We start from the raw sequence: 18,148 nt of genomic DNA, 5'->3' as shown, positions 1-18,148 counted from the left end.
CAGAGAAAAAAAGTGAGGGAGAGAGAATACTGGGAGAGATGAAGGGTAAATATGAAAGCGAATGGCAGAGAACAAAAAAAATGAAGGAGAAAAGAAAGAATGTAATCACAATTTTGTGAAATAACTCAAAAAAGCCAATTTTTTGGGGGGGGGCAAATTTTGTCTCATTAATGTTTGTAACTATCTCCTATTCTCCCAGAGCTAGCACTTAGTAGGCTTTCAGTAAAATTTTATGAACAAATAAATGGGTAAGTCATTGAACTTACTTGTGAATTTGAGTAAGAAAGGATGCTATAAGATATGAAAGAGCACTATACACTGGGAGGATACACAGGAGAATGGTTGAACGAACTGGGAATGCACTTATTGGTTACGCACACGCAAGAGGACATGTAACTCCTGCAAATACTGAAAGAGAATTAACTGATAACTGGCTACTTTTCCTTTTACTGGACCATTAGCAACATCCATTCCACTCAGACAACAATTCTGAATGAAATTTGCACACACACACACACACCACCTGTGATGCATTTAAGTAATGTCATAAATTGCTCTAAAAGTTTACTTTTCTACCTTGTTAACTATTTTTATACACCTTTGCACAGAAGTATATTAGAAGATCCTAGAGGCTGTAGACTGAAAGCTATAAGCTAAGAACTGGACATCATGTGAATTTGTAAACCTCTAAAGATAACTTTCAAAAGAAAGCTGTTTATTAGTAAACTCACATTTCATGACCAGAAGCTGCCATTTCTGATGACAAACTGTGTTTCTAAAAGGCAAATTTTGTTGGTAGTATCATTTATATCACTCAAGAACATTGATTTTTTGAAAATATTTGGGTGCTACCTGCTAAGAGGTAATATTTTATATTGTTATATTTCTTTTCAGAACCAAACCTGTCTCTTATCATGAACGAGCTCTCTTTTCAGATTGCAACTCAAGATGCAAATGTTCAGAGACAAAATGGGAACCCATGTGCGGTGAAAATGGAATCACATATGTATCAGCTTGTCTTGCTGGTTGTCAAACCTCCAACAGGAGTGGAAAAAATATTGTAAGAAATCGCCTCTCAAGTATATGGCAATGGTCTGTTACAATATAAATAACAAAACTTTATAGGGGCTCACAGCAGACCACTACTAGCAGGAGGCTTGCCTCTTACCTCTGCCTGGTCCTTTTTTGTAGAAAAAGAAAATGTTATAACCATTCCTAGTGGTACTGGAGTTGCTGAAAAAATTAGGGTGAGAATTACAGTCATGAAATAGGGTTGAAGAGCTTTTGTAATTATGTGGTCTATTTCTCTCATTTTGCTTATAAGAAGTGTTAGCCCTGAATTAGAATGTCTGTCATATGATCATATAATAACATATGCTTTCAGACCCATGTTCCCTGACCCCAAGACCAGTGGTCCTTGGAGGTTTTAGGGGATGAACGAATAGAAGCCAGTATTAGGAGGCTTAGCTCCAGAGATTCTAGACCTCGGGGTCAGGGATCTGTTTATGAGGAGGTTAATGGTTCTAGGACAACTTTAGAAAATCAAGCCAATTTGTAGAATAATGAAAGGGCAGGTGGGCTGGAATGGAGGGTTTCCGTAGGGCAGAAGGGGGAGATGAGGTAGGAAATATAGGTAGGAATCTGTTTTAGTCAGTCCAGGCTGCTACAACAAATATACCATAGAATGGGTGGCTTAAACAACAAACATTTACTTCTCATAGTTCTGGATGATGGGAAGTCCAAGATCAAGGTGCCAGCAGATCTGGTTCCTAGTGAGGACCCACTTTCTGGCTTGCAGATGCCATCTTCACCTTCTATCCTCACATGGCAGAGAGCAGACAGGGAGAGACAGGTCTCCTGTCTCTTCTTATAAGGGCACTAAAATCACATTCATGAGGGCTACATCCTCATGAACTAATTACCTCCTAAATGCTCTACCCCAAATACCATCACATTGAAGGTTAGGATTTCAACATATGAATTTTGGGCAAATATTCAATCCTTAACAGAAAGCAATTGTGAAGGATGTAAAGTACTTCAATCATTAACAGATTCACCCTTCTCAGCACACCTTTCCATTCCTGTCCCCAACAGATTCTTCCTTATCCTTGCTCTCTGAGACTGCTTTCTATTTGTGACTTTGTTTTGCCTTTATTTGACAATCCTAGAGGGCAGAAAATTAGACCACACATATATCTCATTTATTTATATATCCTTATCAACTGGATATGAATACTTAGGCTGTATATCTACCGATATACAGTTAAGTTTTTTAATTTACTCTGTTCATTGTATTATTATTTTGACTTATTTACAGCAGAAAGGATTGGTTTCTAGCAACAATGAATAAGACTACCTACTCATCTGAAATACGTTCTCACGCTTCTCTTTTCTTCTTTGCTTTCTTCCCTTGTTATTTTTCTTTCAGCTACTGTTATTTTTGCTCACAGCTACATGAAGGTTTTTCGTAATGAGAGCTACCATTTATAAAAGACATTACAAGGAAAGGCTAAAGAGTGGTGTTAAAAGAACAAAATTACATTTAAATCTCATGGTCCTGAAATAATTTGCATTATTTTCAGTATTTTCTTCATGTGAGAACTGAGGCACTGAGATACAAAGGACTTGCTTAACTCATTTATCTAGTGAGCAACCAGAACTAAGATTCAAAGGTTTCAACTTGACATTACAAAAAATCTATATTACTACTTTTTCTAGAAAAGTAAATGCCAGCTTTATTTGTTGTCTAAAAACTCACAAACTCTTTTGTGATTAAAAATAACATATATACGCATTCATAAATAAAATTTACAGAAATAAACTATTGAGGGGTTATACAAATTGTCTCTCTTCAGTCAAAATTTAGTTGAGTTTTATGCACCATAATTATTTTTTTCTCATAGCCACTGTAAATTATGTCATATCCTCAAATTGTTCCCCTTTACTTAACTAAGTTTTATCAAATGCCTAAAATGAGAGCCTATTCCATTCTCCAGTTGCATAATAACAAAGCAGAAGTTTCTGCTTTCATGGAGGTTACATTCTGTTGGGAAAGTATATTTTAAAAATAAGTAAATACAGGATATCCTGATAGGTAGTAAGAAGCACTGTAAAAAAAAAAAGACATACGTTAGAATAAGAAGATGGAGAGATGGGAGTTGTTTTTTTTTTTTTTTTTAATGGATAGTCATGGAAGGTCTCTACTAAAACCTCTGAACAGAGAACTAAAGTATGGATGCCAGCTGTGTAATCACCGAGGAGAAGAGCTGCCCAGGCAGAGAAAATAGCAGGGCCACGAGGCATGGATGAACTTGCCAGGTTTGAGGGGAAGTTTGGAAAGGGCAAAATGGGGCCTTTGCAAAGGTTATGTGTGCGGCTTACACAAAAGAAGAGAGGGAAGATCACTGAATGGTGAGATTAGAGTGGCATCCAGGTGCCACACGATGGAGAAAGTGTAAACTGTTATAAGGATGTGGGGTTTCATGCAAGTACAATGAGAAACCACTGACAGGTTGAGGGTAGTGATGCAGGCTGACCGCCATGTTTAAAGGTTCACTTTACTTACTGGGTGGAAAACAGATTCTAGCTAGATAAGATTGGAAACAAGTTGACCACAAAGGGAGCATTGTAACAATCTAGGCAAGAAATAATGGTTACTTAGACTTGGAAGTGGTGGTGAAGGAGGTAAGGTATGGTTAGATTAGGCAGGATTTGCCGGGAGATTGTTGTATAGGATTAGTAGTTTGTAGATGGACCATCTGCTCTTTAGATAATGAAATGTTGTATCTATATAGATTTTGCTTTGCTCAATATACTATAATACAAAAAAATAAACAATATTTCCTCATTGTTTACATAATGCGTGGCTACGGTACTGTAAAAATTTTTAAAATAACTGTCTTTAACTTTATTTAAATGTTACTGAAATAATTGGACTTTTCCCTATTGTGTTACAGATATTTTACAACTGCACTTGTGTGGGAATTGCAGCTTCTAAATCCGGAAATTCCTCAGGCATAGTGGGAAGATGTCAGAAAGACAATGGATGTCCCCAAATGTTTCTGTATTTCCTTGTAATTTCAGTCATCACATCCTATACTTTATCCCTAGGTGGCATACCTGGATACATATTACTTCTGAGGTGAGTACTGATTCTCCCTATTCTAATTTTAATATAAGACACAATCATCTCGAGCAATGATTTAAATTTTTTTCTGTGGAATCTATGATTCCTCTTAGTTTTTTCAAGGAACTTGTCCCACATCCTTGTTTCACTTTTACATGTATTGCACTTCGGGTATTTATACAAAAATGTGGCTGAATAGAAGTTTTCTTAGTTAAAAATGTTTGCAAACTATTGGTCTAGGAAGCCCATGTTAGTGCCTACATCACTTCAGTTGCTTAATATAGTATCCTACTTCTAACGCTGGTGATAATATTAATTAGCATAGGTAACATGCATTTTAGGTTAAATATAGTTTCATCAAATCATGGGAAATATAATTTATAAAATATTTTAAGGCTCATCTAAGACAACAATGTTAGAATTTATTATTTTGATATATATATATTTTTTGCTTTATCTGTATATTTTTGCCATGACTGGAATTATCTGTGGGGGATTTCATGGCTTTGGGTAAATTGAGGCTCCTAAACTATGATGTTAAGGACTGTATTATTGTTTTCACACTGATATAAAGAAATACCCGAGATGGGGTAATTTATAAAGGAAAGAGGTTTAATTGACTCAGAGCTCTGCATGGCTGGAGAGGCCTCAGGAAACTTATAATAGTGGGGGAAGGGGAAACAAGTCCTTCCTCACAAGGCACAGTAGAGAGAAGTACAGAGGGAAGAGGGAAGAGCTTCTTATAAAACCATCAGATCTTGTGAGAACACACTATCACAAGAACAGCATGGGGGAGCCACACCCATGAGCCAATCACCTCCCAAGAGGTCCCTCTCCCATCATGCGGGGATTACAATTTGGATTACAATTCAAGATGAGATTTGGGAACACAGAGCCAGACCATATCAAGGACTTCAACCATTTTTGCTTATAAAACCCTAAACAAATTTGTAAAAGTATGTAGCTTCTTGCATATTTATAAATTGACACATAAAAATTTTTTATCATAATTTTAAATGGTAACTAAATATTGATTTCTGGTATATTATAAGTATTTTTATTTTAAAAATAACAGTTTTAAATGTAAGTCACTTTCTAATGTAATTAATGGGACCTAAAAAATAGTGATTTGATAACCAACATCACCTGGGTCAGAATTGTATGACAACTACTTTAACAGTGACAAGCATTACATATTTCCTTCTTCCTGTATTTATATCTTCATTCAACTTCCCTATAGGTTTTTCTCCTATTAAAACACAATTTGTGCTCGAATTTTTTTACTGATTTTCCTATCATACATCTGTAACAATTATATGAATCCAAATTGTAAAATAGTTTTGAAAACAGGAGTCTCAGTTATAATATTTTCATTCTAATTGAGTTAGCTTTAGCTTTGCAAATATTTCTATTGTACAACTGATAAAAATCACCTAAAATAATAAAAATTTTGATAAAATTATTAAACATGAAAAGTCAACATTTACTAGAAATCAATATTTATGAGATGGACTGGGTGATTTTCAAATTAATTCTTATATTCAAGAATACTAATTTTTTTCTAAAGTAAGACTAACCAAAGTATTGTATACATTTTTAATTTCCCACAATTTTTAGCATGGAAATTGTTTAGGAATGACAAATAGAAAATAGAACTTATTATCCACAAACCTGCTATTCTCAAAACAGCTCTCACCAAATCATGGGAAATACAACATGGAGAATATGAGATAGTTACATTTACAAATGGCAGCCTGAGTTTGACAAAATGGCAAAACATCGACCTAGACTTTCCAGAACACTGTGGCTACTTCTTAAACATCTTCTTGTATTGTGCCAAGTGTAGAATCAGGTTACTTACCACAGAAAGCATCTTTCTAACCACTAGTCCCTCATATTAACTATTGTGAATTTTGATGTCAGAAGGACCCCCTTGGGTTGAAGAAGAAAAGTCATGTTTTTTTTTTTTTTTTGCCTCTTTTAAAGCAGAGACTAAATGATATAATATGTAAGAAGTACTTAGTACTGTGGTTAACACTCAGTGGTTATTATACATCATCATGATTATTACTATTAAATTTCATAGGCCAATCAGTTTAAGCTTTACAGTCATATTAATGACACTCTTATTATCTAGGTGTTTTTGCACTTTTCGATTTATTTATTTATTTACTTTTTAGATGGAGTCTTGCTTGGTCACCCAGGCTGGGGTGCAGTGGCGCAATCTCGGCCCACGGCAAGCTCCGCCTCCCGGGTTCACGCCATTCTCCTGCCTCAACCTCCTGAGTAGCTGGGACTACAGGCACCCGCCACCACGCCCAGCTAATTTTTTTTTTATTTTTAGTAGAGACGGGGTTTCACCGAGTTAGCCAGGATGGTCTTGATCTCCTGACCTCGTGATCTGCCTGTCTCGGCCTCCCAAAGTGCGGGGATTACAGGCGTGAGCCACCGCGCCTGGCCTCTGATTTTTTTAAATTCCCATAGCAACAACTTTTATCATGCCACAGTGATTATATCTACTCTGATCACTTTGGCCCTGTGCTTTTAGACAAAAAGCCATAAAAATCGTTGGCTATTATTTATTGTTGCTTAAAATTCTAACAATTTCTTAGAAATTTGAGTTTTATTCTGAATCTTTGCTATTTTGGTGATTAAACTTAAATTTGACTTTACCAGCACCATGTGAATATGGCATGTATGGGTGATTTAGTTTCTAGAAATATTAATTATAAACTTGTTATAGCATTGCATGAAATGGAATGTGGCTTTTACGTATTTTGCCCTCCCTATGTTAGCACACCAATGGGTTCAACATAAATGGCACTTGAATTCTAACATGATTTCATGTGTGTTAGGCAGATTATCCTTCAAATTTCTATTTGCTTTAATGGATTATATATTTCTTGTAATGGTGCTTTTGTTGATTTTAGGTGCATTAAGCCACAGCTTAAGTCTTTTGCCTTGGGTATCTACACATTAGCAATAAGAGTTCTTGGTAAGTTTAACCTATGCTTTAATTTATGGGTAGACACCATAAATGTATTTTGAAGACTTTTCTAAATATTTTTACAGAATTGCCATGCATAAACATATGTTGTAGGTGGCAAAGTTCATAGTCTTTTTTATTCCTTTCTTCATTTCTTTATTCCCTTCCTCCTTTCTTCTTTTGTTACAGAAATATATTGCCTACTTTGTGTTCCAGATATAACAGAGATTTTGTGAAATTAATCATAATTTTTGTTTAACAGTCTTACCTTTTCTTGTACTTGTGTGTTCTTACAAAATCCATGGCCTTAACAAGAGAGCTCTCAGAAATTAATAAGAAAGGCTGAAGCCTAAATATAATTTTTTTCAGTTATTAAAATGGAAAGAATTCCTTTGAGTTACTCTCAATGCTTATCCCTTGTGTCATTAGGTAGAAAAATAAGGTATTATTTAAAGCAAGCAAATAAATTTGAGTAGGTCATACTTTAAATTGTAATTGAAATGTTTTTTCTGACTACCAAATTTTTCAATATATATTGGTTAAAACCTATAGAAAACAGTGAATGAGACAAAGTTTTTATCCTTAAAGAGTTTATATATTAAAAAATAAAATAATTTTGAGTATTTCACTGCCATTTGTCAGAAAGGAACAACCCAGAAAGAAAAACAAACTCAAAGCTTAAAAAATTCGAAATTAAATTTGGTTTACATAGATCTTGATATAAAATGGTTGTATTGCAAGATAATAGAATCCTGATAACATTGAAAAAGAAACAAAAATAGGGTTATATGGCATCATGACTGGCTCTAATTCTATAATGAAAATATGTATTAGCTAGAAAAGTGTCATATACTGAGCCTGTAGTATATGCCTGGCAAGAATTGGCCCCCATATCTACCTGTGTTTGGGAATATAGATGGAGTCTACATAGCAAAAATTGTTCCAACATGAAGAAATGATTTACAAAATTGATTTGACAAAAATAATATTTGAAATTGGCAAAAGTATCATAAGCAAAGTCAAATGGCAAATGACTAACTTGCAATTTATGTAACAGACAATTGGCTAATATTCCTATTATAAAGAAAACGCCTAAGTTTTGAGAAGAAAAAAACAAGCAACAAAGTAGAAAAATGAGCAAAAGATGTGCATTTTTCATGGAAAAATAAATATAATTGCCTTTTAATATATAGAAAGATGCTCAAATTAGCTCACAAAGAGAGCCAAGTTAGAACTACCTTTCTTATCAGGTTGAGAAATTACCTAATTTTGTTTGCAATGTATGGAAAAATAGATTATGTTTACACATTGCTGCTGGGAAAATGATGTTCTTTATTGGGCAATAACCGGTAAAATTATATATAGATTTACCTTTTAACCTAATATCTTTACTTCTAAGAATTATACCAAAAATTTGCTAGCAAAAATTATAAAATTTAGTCATTATGAATAGGTGCAATAATTGTGACTTTTTATAATAGCAAAAAACTGGAAGTGATCTAAATGTCCATCAGTAGGAGACTGGTTGAATAAACTGTAGTACACACGCATAACAGAGCTGTAAGGATGAATGGGGAAAATCTATCTAATGTTACCGAGTGATCTCCAGTAAGTAAAAAGCAGCAAAATGGAGAACAATTTTTATTGCATGATGTTTTTGGCATTATGTGTGGAAAGGTGGAAATATTATATGCATGTGCAAAGGCATTTTACTCTTTTTTAAAAAAGAAACAATGGAAGCATAAACTAAAAACTAATTTTAAAAAATGATTACCTGTAGAAGAAAGGAAAGAGGGATAAAGTTCAGGATAGAAGTAAGACTTTGTAAATGTAGCTTTTTATATGATTGTTTAATCAAAATTATATAAGGTTTTGATATAATTGAAAATTTAAAATAACCAAATCTTAAACTGAAACTGTTTAACATAAGCATACATTGGTTAAATAAGCATACATGAAAAACTCTAAATGCCTTAAAAAATAAAATTTTTTGCCAAATCTTCATAAACTGGATTTATAGTCATTATTAGTACTAATATCAATATTTTTATGTTGAAACTACTATATATTTAAGATAAAGCGATTGAAATGTTAATATTACTTGGAATCAATATTTTTAGTAAAATAGAAAAGTGATACAAGTATAAAATAAAAAAATTCAAAGGCCGGGTGCAGTGGCTCATGCCTGTAATCCCAGCACTTTGAGAGGCTGAGGCAGGCGGATCAACTGAGGTCAGGAGTTCGAGACCAGCCTGGGCAACATGGTGAAACCGCATCTCTACTAAAAATACAAAAATTAGCTGGGTGTGGTGGTGTGTACCTGTAATCCCAGCTACTCAGGAGGCTGAGGCAGGAGAATCGCTTGAACCTGGGAGGCAGAAGTTGCAGTGAGCCGAGATCACACCACTGCACTCCAGCCTGGGTGACAGAGCAAGACTCCATCCAAAAAAAAAAGGATTTAAATAAAGCTCATTCTTAAATTTGAACTTAAAACATCAATATGAACTCATATATTTTAATTTTAAAATAATGTGTATTTTATAGTTCCATCTCCTGAAAATTCTAGAAACTTTGAAACCCAGAAGAAATGAACACCACAACACTTAATCTGTGGTATCTAAATATAATCTTGCAGTAAAAGAATATGGCACCTTGGAGAAATGACTGATTCAAGGCCTAAGGTAGAAAATGCATGAGATGATTATGGGACTTTTTTTATACTAGAAAATGAATAAGCTATCGAAGCCTAAAAAGGCCATATCACAAGAGAACAGAACCAATTTGAGGAGATTGGCCTCAAGGTGAGATAAATTGAAATTCAAAATAGCAGTAGCAGTAGTAACAATAATGGCTGCAGTTTATTGAAATACGTAGAATATATTAAAACACATGAGTTTATAATGACACTTTAAAAATTTGGAGAATATCAGGACATCAAGTCCTTATTCTGAAAATTGAGAAATAAAGGAGAAAAAAATCATTTATCCTGTCTTTCTTCTATTAACTGTATGTCAAAGTAACCAAATTAGTCAATTAAAGAAAATTCCTTTTTTGAGAAAAACCCAAATACTTTCTATAAGAAGCATAGATTTAAAAAAAAATCCTGTCTTGTAACCTTAAAAACAGCTAAAAGCTTTAGATGGGAACTGGTGAGCAACTTCATAATGGAGGGATCAGACTGACATAGCCTGAACTTCACACGCATCTTAGCATTTACCTAAATGCTATATATCTCTAAAAGATATCTCTAAAATTATATCTCTAAAATATCTCTATATATTTTAGGTGATATATCTCTAAAATATTTTTTAATCCATAGGTTTTATTTCCCTTTTTCTTTCCCATTTGTTGTGAAAATTTCAAATCTACAAATAAATTTAAATTACAATGAATAATTGTATAACTTTTACTGGGATTTATCAACTGTGTCCAAAACCCAGAAATCACTCTCCTCTGTTTCTCTGAGCATACAAATATTTTGCTGAATCATTTGAAAATAAGTAGTGAACATGCTGACACCTCACTCCTAAAGCCCTCAACTTGTGTTCTTCTACTAGAGCAAGTCTATATATAGACTTGTCCTATATAACCACAATACCATTCTCACACTTCAGAAATTCAACATCGATATGCTACTCTATCTAATAAATCCCTCATTCAAATTTCTTTCATTATAACAATAGTGTCTTCTATAGCGTTTTATTTTTTCTTTTGATCCAAGGTCAAAGACCGCATATGGTGTTTAGTTACCTTTTTTATCTCCAAAAATTCCTCATTCTTATTTTTTTGTGCTTTTGTGACATTCATATTTTTTCAAGAGGCAAACCCAGTTGTTTTGTAAAATATCCCAACTATTGGATGTGTTTGTTTGCTTTTGAGTATGTCCAGGTAAAATATTGTTGGTGGCAATACTACACAGGTGATTTGCATGATGCTTAGTAAATCACATCAGGAAGCACATCAATTCAGTTTATACCATCAATGGAATTTTAATTTTGGTCCCTTGGCAAAGGTGGTGTCCACCAGTTTTATCCATTGTAAAAATCCTTCTGCAGTTAATAAGTCATCTATAATTTGACACTTCAAGATTATGTCACCATTCTGTTTCCCAAAAATCTTTCACCCAAAATTTTAGCAGCCATTGATGAGTCTGGATTGATCAATTATTTACATGAGTATTTGCAAAGTTTAGGTAAACCTTTACATAGGAAATATTTTTAAATATTTTCATTTGTTTTCAAAGAACAAATGGATAATCTCTGAAATTTAGAAGTGCCATAAATATTCTTAGATGACTTTAAAAATTTAGTGAGATTATTTTGTTCAATATAAGCATACAAAGCAATTTTATAACAGAAGAAAACATATATAAAAAAGGTTAAAACTCAAATGCCAGAAACAACGAAACAGTTGATGGAAATGAGTGATGTAGGCAGAGAGAAAGCTGTATGGACTCTCAGTGGACTCCAAGTGTAGGCAGCGGTTATGGGAGTGAGGTATGGAGGCAGCTGCTGCTCAACTCCAGCCAACTATGACCATGGACTGCCAGACAACATAGTTCTTAAGAGAACTCAGAAGTGTGCAAGTTTTCATGAAATATAGCTTTCAACTATTGGCTACTAACTAAAAAACAAAATCCCAAAGTCTACACAGACTAAATAACCAATGTTAATGAACCACCAACTTAGAACATATGAAATATACACTGAGCTATGAACAACTGCTTAAGATACTTCCGTTAATATTTGCACATGAGAGATACCTTTTCTCCCTAAGGAGGGATTAAATTCCTAACATTTTCTGAGAACCTACTAGGGTTTCTAGCATGAATAAGGAGGACATGTTTCCTACCATGGTGAGCTTACAGTCTAGCAGAGAAGGCAATTCAACAAGCTATTACAGGAGTATTAAAAGTTTTATGAGATGTAAAACAATGAGAATTAATGCAGTTTAGTTTATCAAAATAGCCTACACCAAAGGAAAACATTCAAACTTGGATTTTAAAAGTGAGTGTGTATTAAGAATGTGAAGAAGAGAAAATCATTGCTTGGGATAAAGGAAACTACACAAGGCATTCAGATAAGAGGAGAGAACACTTTAGTCACAGAAAGAAATCCAAGAAAATTTGAGTCTGAAATGTAAGACAACAATCTTGCCCAAAGTGAGGCCACAAAAGTAGAAAGACCCAATATTCAGTTAACTACTCTTTTTTGGAACAGATGTCTTGGGAAGTCACCTACTTAATTCAGCGATGCAACCTCTGTATGATATATAGATTCAAGAAGGTTAATGAATGAAGCCAAGGAATCATGAATTGGCTGTTGCTTTAAGTTAGGGTAGGAGTGGCAGTGGGAATGGAAAGAAGAGAAAGTGTTTAAGATATACCTAATAGACTCAGTATGATTCAGGGATAGATTAAATATAGTGATAGCCAGACAGAGGAGAAAGAAGGATCAATGATGACTCACAAGTCTGCTTTAATGACTGGGCTTCCGCTGATAAAGGGACAGGTCTGTAGGGGAAGAAGTTGAGCTCACGTTGAGTTTGAAGTGACTGAGTGACATGCTTCTGGAGATAAATAAATGGCGGTTACTGCATGATTCTGGAGCTTATGAGAAAAGACTGGATTAGAGAGATAGGTTTTGGAGATTTCAGCATGTAACTGATGGCCTTTCATCTCCAAAACAGTAATTAGGTTAAAGTAAGTAGTTTCAGATAATCGTTCATAGACAAAAAGATGTGCAGATGTTTTTAACAGCAATTATTTGTTTTTCTCACAGCAGGAATCCCAGCTCCAGTGTATTTTGGAGTTTTGATTGATACTTCATGCCTCAAATGGGGATTTAAAAGATGTGGAAGTAGAGGATCATGCAGATTATATGATTCAAATGTCTTCAGGTACCAAATCAAAAGCATTCCCGCATCTCACTGCTACAGCATCCCAGATTTACACAATGCCACTGACACTAACAAGTTTTCATGTCATTTCACTGCTTGTAAGGTAAAGAATAGTCTAATCAAAAAGTGTGATCTGTAATCATAGAATAATTATATTATTATTTGATTAGATCTTTGATTTTGTCCCTATTCATTACCTTGACCCCCATTTTAAATGAGTAATCATTTTTAAAATATGACAAAAGTGTTCAGAATACAGTAGAATTTTGAAAGTTTATGCGCACAAATGGGCAAGTATTTCCCTGAAATTCAGAGGCATTTAAATTTAGGTCACATTTTGGGTTTGATTTTATTCTTTTTCAAACTAAGCCAAACTGTACCACTTACGTCAGATATAATCCCCCTGGGCAAGAGTTGGATTTGGCTGTAAATCTGTCCGGCTTTTATTGCCAAACTAATGTTCAATTATTCTAGTACTTGAAATGCATAAAAGTAAAAGGTTTTCTCTGTGTGGGTGAGTGTATATGGGGGTTGAGTGGCATGGCTTTTTCACTATGGTATCATTCAGTTCAGCTCATCAAACATTTAGTCCCTTATTGCTTAAAGTAATGCTTCAATGGCTTAAAAGCAAGAAAGACTGTTTAAAAAACGTATAAGCTGAGCATTTTCTGGAGAAATAAACTTGGTACTGAACCATCTAAGTTGGATGTGAATTGGGCACACCATTTCAAATAAATTTGTTTGAGTTAATAGGTTTTGATGCTATGCCTGAAATTTATTTTGGTCTTTGAAAGGGACCCAATCTGTGAGTATAATTTAGGATTTCCTCACATTTGTGCTAAGGCTGTATTAACTGTAATGTAGAGACAATGCAACTCAATCAGAGATTGAGAGTATGTTTTCGAGGTAAGCAGAATGAGACATTCAACCTGTCCTTGAATACCTTAGCATCTTCTGACAAAGCATAGAACTATAGGCTTCTCATGAAATAAACTGACTTAAATCTCTGGTTTATTCTGAAATCATTCTGCTTTACTCAGAGCTGCAATTCCCGTTAGCATTGCTTTATGCAAATTTTCCAAAGAAATGAGGTTGGGAAAGGTCTGAGGATAGGGTAGCCACATAATTTATCATTCAAAACTGAGTACTTTTGAGTGTGAAAAGGAGCACTATTAAAATTACACTGGGCCAACACTAGCATAAACTGGGGCTGTTCTAGGCAAACAGGGATATGGTTACCTGGTCTAAGGAAATAATTTACAGAGAGGATGAAACTTATTATGTAATTAGTAGTAACTAAAAATGATGGTGCTATTAAGACATTGCTTTATTTTATAAACTGCCTTCAATGGTCTGTCCGTATTCATAAAACAGTCTTTTATATAAGCCACCAAATCTCCATTCTTAAAGAAAACCATCAGAATGATATTATTACCTACCTTTTAAATTTTCTTTCAAGTTGGTTGTTGCATTAATTATAACAGAGATTCTCTCTTCTTCTAGACATATATATCTGGGACTAACTGTGATACTGGGCACAGTGTCAATTCTCCTAAGCATTGCACTACTTTTCATTTTAAAGAAAAATTATGTTTCAAAACACAGAAGTTTTATAACCAAGAGAGAAAGAACAATGGTGTCTACAAGATTCCAAAAGGAAAATTATACTACAAGTGATCATCTGCTACAAACCAACTACTGGCCAGGCAAGGAAACCCAACTTTAGAAACATGATGACTGGAAGTCATGTCTTCTAATTGGTGGACATTTTGCAAACAAATAAATTGTAATCAAAAGAGCTCTAAATTTGTCATTTCTTTCTCCTTTCAAAAAAGGTCTACTTTGTTTTTGGCCCTAGGCATTAGGTAATATAACTGATAACAAATATACTGAAACATATAACAGAAGATGCAGATGATAAAACTAATTTTGAACTTTTAAATTTATATAAATTTTTATATCATTTACTTATTTCACTTTATTTTGCCTTGTGCTCATTGATATATATTAGCTGTACTCCTAGAAGAACAATTGTCGCTATTGTCACACATGGTTATATTTAAAGTAATTTCTGAACTGTGTAATGTGTCTAGAGTAAGAAAATACTGCTAACAATTAAATCATACCTTGGGTGCCTTCAAGTATTACTCCTACAGTATTTTCTCCCATAGCTGTCTTCATCTGTGTCTTTTAATAACGATCTTAGGATGGAGCAGAACATGGAGAGGAAGATTTCATTTTAAGCTCCTCCTTTTCTTTGAAATACAATAATTTATATAGAAATGTGTAGCAGCAAATTATATGGGGATTAGAATTTTGAATTAATAGCTCTTCTGCTATTCATCTACATGTGCTTTTCGTGTGGCGCTATAAGTGACTATGGTTGTAAAGTAATAAAATTGATGTTAACATGCCCTATTGTTCTTTTATGAATTCAATGAATTTAAAACTATTGTTAAATATAATACTGCCCCACTTTAATATATGTAAGCAACTTCCTACTTATATACATGATGTGTTCCTAAAACATGTTTGAAAGGTGAATTTCTGAAAGTCTACAATAAATGTAGGTGTTACAACAGGAATGGAGAGTGATGGATGAGTGATGGGAAGTCTGACTGTGGTACCTTTTGGTGCTCCACCTGCCCACATCACAGGGCCTAGGGACTTCTGTAGAGGGAGATCCCCCTGGGACAGCCTGCCAGATAGATCTGTTTCTCTGCAACTGAAAAAGTCAAGCCAAGAGTTTCTTTTTTTTTAGACGTACTCTCACTCTGTTGCCCAGGCACGATCCCGGCTCACTGCAAGCGCCACCTCCCGGGTTCATGCCATTCTCCTGCCTCAGCATCCCAAGTAGCTGGGGCTATAGGCGCCCACCACCACGCCCAGCTAATTTTTTATATTTTTAGAAGAAACGGGGTTTCACCGTGTTAGCCAGGATGGTCTTGATCTCCTGACCTCGTGATCCGCCTGCCTTGGCCTCCCAAAGTGCTGAGATTACAGGCATGAGCCACCGCGCCCAGCCAAGAGTTTCTTCTTTCCTGACTTCCTGGTGCTCTTCTGACGGGGGTTGGTAGGTTCAGCAGTCAAAAATCTTTAATCTTTAGCCCTATTATGTACATGTTTCTTCCTCCACCATAGCTGTAAAGAAAGGCTTAATCCTTCCAAGAAAAGCAGACTTAAGACAGAGACCACCCTAGTGAGGTATCTTGTTTCTACTGCTGGCTCACCACCCAATTCTGTCCGCATTCTGTTAGTCCGGTACAATCCGGAGAAGACTAGATGAAAGGAAAAGTTGGGTTAGAAGAGATAACGTGAACGACATTGTAGTCTAAGTGAGGCCACAGAGTCCTTCAAATGCACAGGAGGACCCTTACTTACTCAGGAGATTTTCAAGGTTACAATGGGAACCCATAATTCTGCTATGTACCAGCCGCACCAAAAATTGTATTACTTAATCTGTATAGCACTCTTAGTATCTGAATCCCCATTTTACAAATGAAACAGGCTAAGAGAGGTTAGATACACTGCTTAACCTTGGAGGGGCACAGACAAGATTAAGACCAGGTTAAATCTAAAGTTATCTTTCCACCATACCAACCTGACCCTATAATGTTACACTAAACTGCTACTATAATTTGTAATGTCTCTGCATTACTTTATTTCACCAGATCAGTTTGCTCCTATAGTTGTCTTCATCTGTATATTTCAATACCATGCAGGTCATCAACAACTACTATAAACCACACAAATAATTTATTTAGCATATTGTTTTCTCCAAATGCTGCTGATTTATAGTTTGGAATACTGTAGTGCTAAGCCCAAAATATTAAAGTCAGATGATCAAGGATAATCCTTCAGAATTATGAAAACTTGGAATTGCAACACAGTTTTAGTAGCCTTCAGAATAATCACCACACGTCGGGGTGGAGCCAAGATGGCCGAATAGGAACAGCTCTGGTCTACAGCTCCCAGCGTGAGTGACACAGAAGATGGCTGATTTCTGCATTTCCATTTGAGGTACCAGATTCATCTCACTAGGGAGTGCCAAACAGTGGGTGCAGGACAGTCGGTGCAGCATACTGTGTGCGAGCCAAAGCAGGGTGAGGCACTGCCTCACTTGGGAGGTGCAAGGGGTCAGGGAGTTCCCTTTCCTAGAAAAGAAAGGAGTAACGGACGGCACCTGGAAAATCGGGTCAGTCCCAACCTAATACTACGCTTTTCCAATTGGCTTGGAAAATAGCACACCAGGGGATTGTGTCCTGCACCTGGCTCAGAGGGTCCTATGCCCACGGAATCTCGCTGATTGCTAGCACAGCAGTCTGAGATCAAACTGCAAGGTGGCAGCGAGGCTGGGGGAGGGGCACCCACCATTGCCCAGGCTTGCTTAGGTAAACAAAGCAGCCAGGAAGCTCGAACTGGGTGGAGCCCACCACAGTTCAAGGAGGCCTGCCTGCATCTGTAGGCTCCACCTCTGCGGGCAGGGCACAGACAAACAAAAATTCAGCAGGAACCTCTGCAGACTTAAATGTCCCTGTCTGACAGCTTTGAAGAGAGTACAGCTTCTCCCAGCACATAGCTGGAGACCTGAGAACAGACAGACTGCCTCCTAAAGTGGGTCCCTGACCTGCGAGCAGCTTAACTGGGAGGCACCCCCCAGTAGGGACAGACTGACACCTCACTCGGCCAGGTACTCCTCTGAGACAAAACTTCCAGGGGAACTATCAGACAGCTGAATTTGCGGTCTCGCGAAAATCCGCTGTTCTGCAGCCACTGCGGCTGACACCCAGCCAAACAGGGTCTGGAGTGGACTCTAGCAAACTTCAACAGACCTGCAGCTGAGGGTCCTGTCTGGTAGAAGGAAAACTAACAAACAGAGAGCACATCCACACCAAAAACCCATCTGTACATCACCATCATCAAAGACCAAAAGTAGATAAAACCACAAAGATGGGGAAAAAACAGAGCACAAAAACTGGAAACTCTAAAAAGCAGAGCACCTCTCCTCCTCCAAAGGAACGCAGTTCCTCACCAGCAACGGAACAAAGCTGGAAGGAAAATGACTTTGACCAGTTGAGAGAAGAAGGCTTCAGAAGATCAAACTACTCTGAGCTACAGGAGGAAATTCAAAACAATGG

General features: G+C 35.9%; 1 protein-coding gene across 6 annotated transcripts in view; it reads left to right on the top strand.

Moving 5' to 3' along the window:
* The window catches only part of SLCO1C1 (solute carrier organic anion transporter family member 1C1), a 55,642-nt gene extending 40,047 nt beyond the window's left edge, over positions 1–15,595 (top strand). For 4 of the 6 annotated variants that reach the window (XM_030804724.1, XM_003265578.2, XM_030804725.1 and 1 more), the window contains 5 exons: positions 895–1,060; positions 3,957–4,141; positions 7,057–7,121; positions 12,893–13,113; positions 14,514–15,595. In XM_030804724.1, coding sequence (XP_030660584.1) covers positions 895–1,060; positions 3,957–4,141; positions 7,057–7,121; positions 12,893–13,113; positions 14,514–14,687 — 811 coding nt within the window. In that variant the 3' untranslated portion in view covers positions 14,688–15,595. The remainder of the gene's footprint in view (positions 1–894; positions 1,061–3,956; positions 4,142–7,056; positions 7,122–12,892; positions 13,114–14,513) is intronic. The other 2 variants (XM_030804726.1, XM_030804727.1) reach the window with 2 other exon arrangements.
* The last annotated feature ends 2,553 nt before the right edge of the window (positions 15,596–18,148 follow it).

This window comes from Nomascus leucogenys, chromosome 23 (assembly GCF_006542625.1).
Source record: "Nomascus leucogenys isolate Asia chromosome 23, Asia_NLE_v1, whole genome shotgun sequence".
Lineage (NCBI taxonomy): Eukaryota > Metazoa > Chordata > Mammalia > Primates > Hylobatidae > Nomascus > Nomascus leucogenys.
This window is presented reverse-complemented; position numbering and strand designations above follow the sequence as displayed.